General features: G+C 39.7%; 2 protein-coding genes across 2 annotated transcripts; both read left to right on the plus strand.

Moving 5' to 3' along the window:
- The first annotated feature begins 315 nt into the window (after positions 1 to 315).
- LOC114428073 (uncharacterized) lies at positions 316 to 1,403 on the plus strand. The gene is made up of 4 exons (XM_028396433.1): positions 316 to 439; positions 610 to 883; positions 963 to 1,207; positions 1,294 to 1,403. The coding sequence occupies exons 1-4, from the start codon at positions 385 to 387 to the stop codon at positions 1,401 to 1,403; spliced, it is 684 nt and encodes a 227-aa protein (XP_028252234.1). The 5' UTR covers positions 316 to 384.
- A 4,228-nt stretch (positions 1,404 to 5,631) lies between these two features.
- LOC114428149 (uncharacterized) lies at positions 5,632 to 8,854 on the plus strand. Its single transcript, XM_028396522.1, has 8 exons — positions 5,632 to 5,944; positions 6,011 to 6,244; positions 6,341 to 6,445; positions 6,638 to 6,859; positions 7,248 to 7,586; positions 8,167 to 8,216; positions 8,596 to 8,652; positions 8,759 to 8,854. Exons 1-8 carry the CDS (start codon positions 5,632 to 5,634, stop codon positions 8,852 to 8,854), a joined length of 1,416 nt encoding a protein of 471 aa, XP_028252323.1.

The following is an 8,854-nucleotide window of genomic DNA, read 5'->3' on the forward strand; positions in this document are numbered from 1 at the left end:
GAAATGAAGTGTTATAAGTCACACACTTCCTCCTTTTTAGTGTTTTTATCACAGTGAAGCAGCAACAAAACATGTAGGCTACTGTTTTACTCACATAAAGAGACAGAACTTTGACTAAATTAAAAAATAATAACAGCACTGGCTGATCAAATAAAATAAAACTTCCAATAAACAAGAATTCATAAGTAAAGTTTTATGTTTACTAAAGATAATGAGTGAATCAGGAAGGAAGTGAAGGTTTGAGGGCAGTCTGCTAACTACAGTCCTCTGAGCTCTCCTGTTCATTAGATGCTGCTCACTTTAAACCCTGGAAGAGTTTTCTTGAAGGCAGCAGCTAAAACATCCACTTACACAATTAACTGAAAGTAAAGGACGACAACAGCCATGTTACTGGCTGAAGCTGGATGTGTGTTCATGGGAATCATCCTGTGCATCTCAGGTATGAGTTATGTTTTTATATCTTAGTGTAAAATAAGTAACTCAGAGAACTGAAATGGTTTTTGTGAAATGTAGGAGGAAACATCCGAAATACACAAGTATGACTTGTAACAATCAGCTTTTAAAATGCAATAATGTTCAGATGTTTGCTAACAAAAGCTTCTGTTAAAGGGATGAATGGAGAAGAAAGAACAATCTGTGCTTTAAAAGGTTCTTCAGTGGATCTGTCCTGCTCAGCTCAACATCCCACAGACAGCATGAAATGGTACACTTGGAACAAAGATTCTGTTTGGAGGGAGTTATCCACCATTACTCATCTAACATACAACATGTCTGAACACTCACACACTCTGACCATCAATGATCTGAGAGAAACTGATGCTAACTACTACTGCTGTGAGGATGAGGAGCCAGTGATCTGCTGGGAGACAGCATTAAGCTCATTGTTTCAGGTAGATTGGCTGTTGATAAATATATCTATAAGAATCAGTATATACGACACATGACATTTTAAATGTAAACAGCACTTCCTCAGACCTGCAGGTAAAGGTGTTTCCCACCACTGAGGGACAGACAGTAACACTGATGTGCAGCACCAGCTGTCCTCTGACTGAAAAGCCTGCAGCCTACATCTGGTACAAGAACAGAGAGTTCCTCTATGAGGACTGGTCTCCCTGGTACCAAGAGCTGGTCAGCAGTGAGGAAGCAGTCAGATACTCCTGTGCTATCAAAGGCTACGAGGACCTCAGAGCCCCTGAAGTCTCAGTGGGTGAGTAACCAGGGACGTCTCCTCCTCATGTTACAAATGCTCTGATTAATACACCAATACTGAACCTCTTCTTTGTACTGATTCAGATTCTGTCACAGAGACCTGCTTCACTGTGACCTATGCTGGAGGGAGGATGTGTTCTTATACCCAGACATCAGTGGATGAGTCCTGCTCCATCACACATCCCACAGGTTAGTTAGTTTGTTTTTATCATTGATCATGACATATGTGTTTTGACATTTTAGACAGATATTTCTTTATATACTGACTTGTTAATTATAACCTAAGTTAAATGTATGTATCATCTTCCAACAGAAGTACAGGTTCAATGGATTCCTACATATCAGTCAGTTCAACTGACCTGTAACACCAGCTGTCCAATGACTGACAGTCAAACTGTCTTTACATGGTGGTACCACAATAAAAAGTCAGACACACAAGACCGTCAGCATTCAGTTTACATATACTCTGCTGACAGTTTCTCCTGTGCTGTAAAAGGCCTCGAACATCTGCAGTCTCCTGAAGTCTGTGAGTATGAACCAATCAATGCTCTGACTTACAGAATGACACATGAACACACACAGAGGGCTGTTAAGAAATATGATGGTCTGAATAATGAGGCATTATACTGCATACAAATAGAATTAGTGGATTATTAGTGGGACTTTAAATAAATCTGGGATAAACCTTTTGACCACTAGGTGTCACTGAGAGTTTAACATTCTGTTACAGTATAAACTAAATATCAAAGTAAACAAACTAAAGTCATAACTGTATGACTACATATTTGTGAACATATGTAAACTGTATGTGTTCATCATGTTCTGTTGAAGTGAACAGTAAACTACTGTTAGTGTTTTCTGTATTTCAGGTGTTGTGGGTTGGAGCTGCTGGAGTGTGAACTATGTCAGGAGGAGAATCTGTGCTCTGCAAGGCTCCTCAGTCAACATCACTAGTCAATACTCATATCCACACCGACCACTGTCAAAATCATGGAATAGAACAAAAATACGAGGTAGGCAGGACGAGGCTGAGCAGGTGACTGAGGATGCAGGTCGTGTGGAGTATCATGACAACATGAGAAATCAACACAACCTGACAATCAAGAACCTGACGGAGGCTGACTCAGCAGAATATTCACTCACAATTCAGAAAAATGAAAGAACAAGGAAACTGTCTCATTTTCCTGGAGTGACTTTGGTCGTCACAGGTAACTCAGAGCATTAAATAACTTGTAACAGTGCTGATGTTACCACAGTGTCTTTGTCCTGCTTTGACTAAACAATGGGACCAAAAATGACCAACTGATCACAGCCTTAGTTTGTTTCTCTTTGGATGCACTTCATAACATGAACATCAACACAAAGCCTGTTTGCACTGCAGCAGTAAGAAAGAGACACTGACTGACTCTCACCATGTTTCAGGTGTCAGAGTGCAGCTGCATCCTGCAGTGGTGACAGAGGGACAGACAGTCAGACTGACCTGCAGCACCAGCTGTCCTCTGACTGACACAGCCTACATCTGGTACTTCAACAGTCGACCTCTGAACCTGTCACACAGCCAAAACAAACACCTGCTTCTAGTATCCAGCAGTTTTTTTTTTTGAAAAACAGAAAAAAGAGGGTTTCCAGTCAATCTTCAAGAACTGAAACATCAAACCACTTAGAGCAGGTAAAATCCAGGATTTAAACAACCTTACAGAAGTAGAGTAACCTCACTCTTATTTGATCATCTGATCAGTTTCTCTTTAGACAGAATGATCATTTATTGCTGAGCAGGACAGAAGTTACAGAAGTTTGTGATATTGCCTGTAGCTTTAAACTCATCCCCTACATGTGTTCCTGCTAAACTCCTCCATGATGTCTCTCAGGTTAACACAGCACAACTGTGTCATCTCTGTAGCCACTATCAGACATACTGTTGTTACATATTCACACGGTTTCATAGTATCAAAGTTGAGTGCTGCATTGAATCATTTTAAACAATATATTAGAGTAATACAGACTTTTGTCACTGATTGCAGCACTCAGACACAATGACACATCAAAAGCATCCAATAAAACACTTATTCTATATTTTCCACACACTGATCACTGTGTCTTGTTTCCTCAGCTGAATCCTGATCCCATGTATGAAACGTGTCAGCTCAGGCAGCAGAGCAGGATGATCATCAGTACAGCAGACTCCACTTCCCTAAAAACCACACAGCTGATCTCTACTCCACCATCAGACCGCTGCCTTCTGATCAAGACAACAAAGGTTTAGAGTCTGTAACCTCTGAGTCTGATTAAGAAGTGGAAATTTGCTGGATAAAAACTAAGAGTTGTGTTTGTTTTCCAACAAAACAATATGTATCAGATACTTCAACTCATTTGAAAGAAAACCCTTTGAAGTGTTTAACAAACTTGTCTTGTTAATATTGGATTCCTGCACTTTGAAACTGTCTGACTGTGTTATCTTAAAATGTTCATTCTGCTAATTTGTTTTGGTCTGAAATTTGTATTTGAAGCTTGTTAAAATCAACAACATACCTACATTACTCAAGAAGATTTTACATACTTTATGGACAACCTGGATTGTGAATGGGCCCTGTTAACCTGCTGATTATTATCAGTAAACCTTAAAGTGCCAGACTTGTGTGCTTTTGCTCCAACTCAGAGACTTGTAGTTGTGACAGTGTCAGGTTTGAACTGTTTTACTGTCAACACAGTGTGGTTCTCTGCATGTGTTCTATGGTATTGACTTCACAGATATCATGTCTATGTGTTTCTTTTTTTTCCTCTGCCACAAAATAACCACAGACAGCTTCTGCTCTCACTCACTGTGCTTTTGCTCTAACTCAGAGATAGTTGTGACAGTGTCAGGTTTGTAAAACTGTTTTACTGTCAGCAGCTTCTGCTCTCACTCCATAAACAGCAGCATGTGAAAATGCATTTATGCACCGTGTTTTGATGTAAAAGCGAATTTGTTTGTATGATTTATTTGCAAGTAGATGCTGCGTTCTGTGACGCGGTTGCTTGGGAGTCCCAGCTGTTTGGCTGGAGTGTCGTGTTGCCATGGAGACACAGAGCGGTTGTGTGGATGGCTGTGCTCTCTGCTTTAGTTGGAGCCGCTGAGTTAGTTACAGTGTTAATAGTTTATGTCTCACGCCTGATGCAGCATCGTGAGTATGTGACTTTGTTTTTATTTTATCTAATTAATCTTTGAATGGAATCACTTGCTATTGTTTTGTGCTTGTGTTTATATTTTGATCGAGTAATTCTATAACTGTGATTGTCATGCGTAGATACAGATGAGATGTGGATGTGCGATGTGATGTATTGTTCTGTTAATATTATAGGTTAAGGTTTATTAGACAAACAACGTTTAAATATAATTTTATTCAGTTTTAGAAAATGCATATATTGAGTGTTAAAAATCATAGTGTTAATCAGTTGTATTTATCTGTTTCAGTTTTACACTTTCCTACTCCAATAAACCTGTTAGACAAGAAGTCGTCTTAGAGTCTTGGAAAAAGGAAACGAGTTTAACTGGCCTGTCAAAAGTATAGCGGACATATACCGAGGACGGCACACACCGTTTAAAATGTAAGAAAGTTCAGAAGGTTCAGACACAGAAAATAATAAAGATCAGGTCAGCATGTCTCCCTTCATATTTTCCCACACCAGAAAATAACCACAGCTAGTTTCTGCTCTAACCGTACAAAGTGCCACATGTAAAAACACATGCACCAATGAAGATGCAGTGTAAGAACATTTAAACTGCTTTATGTTCCACAAAAGCAACATGATACTGTGTCATACACAAGACCTTTGAGTAAAAATATGTCAAACAGCAGCAGCAACACACAAGTTCACTAGAGGTCTCTCCTTTTTTCTAAATGTGATCATGAGGAAGGAAGTGATTGTGAGGTTGTTGGAGCCGCCTGTAGTTTGTCTACCAGAAACACTCACACTGATCAGCGGTCCATTCTGTCTTACCATGCTACTAACCTGCTGGAGAATCTGACCAATCATCCATTTCTGGATATTTGATACACACAAAACACTTTAATAGAGTCACATGAGCGGCTTTCTGATTAGAAGGTGAAGTCTACAACAGCCATGTTTTTGGCAGGAGCTGGATGTATATTTGTGGGTTTCATTCTGTGTTTCTCAGGTATGAATGATTTTATTTTTCTTGTTTATTAACTACAATGAAGTATTAACTAAGACTGTGAGGTATTTCATCTGGACTGTGTGAGAGACAGAGCGAGCTGCAAAAAACTTCTAACAGGAGATTCACTGTCAGCTTTAGTAACAAGATTTTCACTGTGTTTGCTTCACACGCTCAAGAAGAGACATTATAATCCTACAGTATCACTGACTAACTACTGTAAAACAATCATGTCTTAAAATGGTATAAACCTGTCCAGATATTTTCTAATGAAATCTTCTATTAAAGGGGTTCATGGTGAACAAAACAGCATCTGTGCCTTAAAGGGTTCATCAGTGAATCTGACCTGCTCAGCTCAACATCCCACTTCCAACAAGAAATGGTACATTACGTACTCAGGTGGCTCTGAGACTGAGCTCTCTGCTCATGGAAGTCATGTAAAGTACAGAGTGTCAGAGGAGGATAACTTCACTCTGACAGTCAATGATCTAAGAGAGAATGATACTCACACTTACTGCTGCAAAGGACCTACGAGCACATCAGACACCTGTCAGCAATGTGGAATTCATCTCCGTGTTACAGGTACAGTGATTCAGACAAATGTGTGATGACTCTAAATATAAATATTATACACGTTGTTTCTGTCAGACCTGCAGGTAAAGGTGTTTCCCACCACTGAGGGACAGACAGTAACACTGATGTGCAGCACCAGCTGTCCTCTGACTGAAAAGCCTGCAGCCTACATCTGGTACAAGGACAGAGAGTTCCTCTATGAGGACTGGTCTCCCTGGTACCAAGAGCTGGTCAGCAGTGAGGAAGCAGTCAGATACTCCTGTGCTATCAAAGACTACGAGGACCTCAGAGCCCCTGAAGTCTCAGTGGGTGGGTGACAACAATTAGCTCTTCAGCCTGTTACACAAACATGAAAAAAAATACTGAAAAAAATACTGAATCTATTTTTTTTTATCATTGATTCAGATTCTGTCACAGCGACCTGCTTCAGTGTGACCTATGCTAAAGGGACAATGTGTTCTTACAAACAGACATCAGTGGATGAGTCCTGCTCCATCACACATCCCACAGGTGAAGCTTCACAGCACAGCTAATATATTCACAGTCATAGTTTCAGAGTAGATCATTGTTTTCTGTAATGACTGACACACAGTTCTACTCATTCTAACCTCTCACATTACAAATATGCTGATCAATGTATCATTTATATATTTGTCAAGACAGAGATGAACAGCTGAAAATGAATTGATCATCTTCCAACAGAAACACATGTTCAAAGGACTCCTCCAGACACATCAGGTCATGTCAGACTGACCTGTAACACCAGCTGCGTTATGACCGACCCTCTGACTTCAGTTACGTGGTATAAAAACAGACAGATTCAAAGGACGGAGGAGAAAAAACAGCTTTTAGTTTCCATCACTTCTGCAGACAGCTTCTCCTGTACTGTTAAAGGTCATGAGTATCTGCTCTCTGCTGACATCTGTGAGTATGAACATGGTCTGTTAACATGTGTTATTTTGTCTTCATGGTCTGCAGGAATTAATGAAGTTGATGATGATTTTAATAGGAACACTGTAAAGTTTAATGCTATTTAAAAAGTAAAACACCTCCTGTGAGAGTCCAAAATGTTTTACTAAAGATAGATTAAATTTGATGTTCACAAGGCCGCAACTATTGAGACAAAACATCTTATTAATGTATTTCAGCATCTGTTACTAAATGTCAAAAATATTAAATCCTTTACACATTTTTAAATAATTATCTGCTAAAGAACAAACACTTACTAATTATCCTAATTAATCAATACAGGCCTGTGTAATACCATCTCTTATCTTGTGTAATGTTTCCATATATTTCACATGTATTTCAGGTGCTGAGGAGAAGAACTGCTGGAGTGTGAATCATGTCAGCAGGAGAGTCTGTGCTCTGAAAGGCTTTTCAGTGAACATCTCAGCCCAATACTCACATCCTGACTACCAGCAGCCAGAGTCAAAGTTCTGGTGTAAAGTAAAGAGAAACAGTGAGGAGGAGTCTGAACAGCTGTCTGAGGAAGCACATGATGTGACGTACTATGACAACATGAAGAACAAACACATCCTCATGTTCAAACATTTGAAGCAGACTGACTCAGCAGAATACATATTCAGAATCAAAGCAGATGATGGAATCAAACTGTCCTACTCTCCTGGAGTCACTCTGTTTGTTACAGGTTAGTGTCATGTTTTTATTCCTCTACCAGCAGCAGTCACCAGACGGCTAAATATCTGAACATGTTTTAAGATGAGAGCAGAGATGTGGCTCATGTACATACAGGTCCACATCATGAAAACACTGATGTTATCTACATTATATTTATACATGTCAGCTCCATGTTTACATCATCTCAGCCATGTAGCCAGATGTGCTGTGCTGGTTATCAGTAACATCACCATGTGCTCATGTAGACCCATTCAAATGTTTTTATTAATGCCAAAAGATGAAGAGAAAACACTAAACTATTTCATCTTCACATAATCTGTGTTACAAGACACTGAAATCAATGGTTACATTTATGTGAATTTAACACTTACTGTAGCTCTGTCATATCCATGGACACAAATAGTCAAAGTTGTTTTTAAATAGGGTGAACAGATGATGAAGAGTAAATATTGAAACACAAATCTCTTTGTAACAGTGATATGGATTGCTTTGGAAACAAAAAGACTTATTCTGTAATTCAATGTTGTGTTTCATAAGACCCAGCTGTCAAATGTCTCTTACATTTACTGATCAATCTGTCTGTCTTCCAGACCTGAAAGTGCAGATAACACCGTCTGCAGTGGTGACAGAGGGACAGACAGTCAGACTGACCTGCAGCACCAGCTGTCCTCTGACTGACACAGCCTACATTTGGTACTTCAACAGTCTACCTCTGAACCTGTCACGCAGCCAAAACAAACACCTGCTTCTAGATCCAGTCAGCAGCCAGCATGCAGGAAGATACTACTGTTCAGTCAGAAAAGGCACCAAAACCATCAGAGCCAGTGAAAAGACTCTCACTGTTCAAAGTATCACAGGCAAATGGGAAGCAGCAGCAGCAGCAGGAGTTTCTGCAGCTCTCCTGGCTTTAATACTTGTCATGGTGTTCCTGTGGATCAGGTCAGTAACACTGTTCTTTGATTTAGGTCAGTGACAGCATCAACCATTTTTTTTTTATATTCACTCTTTTCACTAACTAGAAAAACCAGCTCTCCAGACAGGCTCCTACAAACACAACTTTTGACAACTTGGTGCAGGTAAGTAATCAGTTTATGTATGTTTTCTCAACAATCCCAACAATACTTGGCATTTTTTTAAAAGTGGTGTTTTTCTTGTATTTTGACATTAACTTCTGGTCCCAAGTATGATGTCATCGCAGCGCAACCAGCAGAGGAGAAACTTCACTACAGTGATGTCCACTTCTCAAAGAACAACCCGGATCCTCCGTACTCCAAATAA

This window comes from Parambassis ranga, chromosome 1 (genome assembly GCF_900634625.1).
Source record: "Parambassis ranga chromosome 1, fParRan2.1, whole genome shotgun sequence".
NCBI classification, from domain to species: Eukaryota; Metazoa; Chordata; class Actinopteri; family Ambassidae; genus Parambassis; species Parambassis ranga.

Bases quoted from the DNA above. Each gene is read 5' to 3' on its own strand.
- LOC114428073 (XM_028396433.1), top strand. From the start codon at position 385: ATGTTACTGGCTGAAGCTGGATGTGTGTTCATGGGAATCATCCTGTGC. The intron at 884-962 runs GTTTCAGGTAGA...AAATGTAAACAG, and splicing joins GAGACAGCATTAAGCTCATT to CACTTCCTCAGACCTGCAGG. The intron at 1,208-1,293 runs GTGAGTAACCAG...GTACTGATTCAG, and splicing joins AGCCCCTGAAGTCTCAGTGG to ATTCTGTCACAGAGACCTGC.
- LOC114428149 (XM_028396522.1), top strand. From the start codon at position 5,632: ATGAAATCTTCTATTAAAGGGGTTCATGGTGAACAAAACAGCATCTGT. The intron at 8,217-8,595 runs GTCAGACTGACC...TTCACTAACTAG, and splicing joins TGGTGACAGAGGGACAGACA to AAAAACCAGCTCTCCAGACA. The intron at 8,653-8,758 runs GTAAGTAATCAG...TCTGGTCCCAAG, and splicing joins CTTTTGACAACTTGGTGCAG to TATGATGTCATCGCAGCGCA.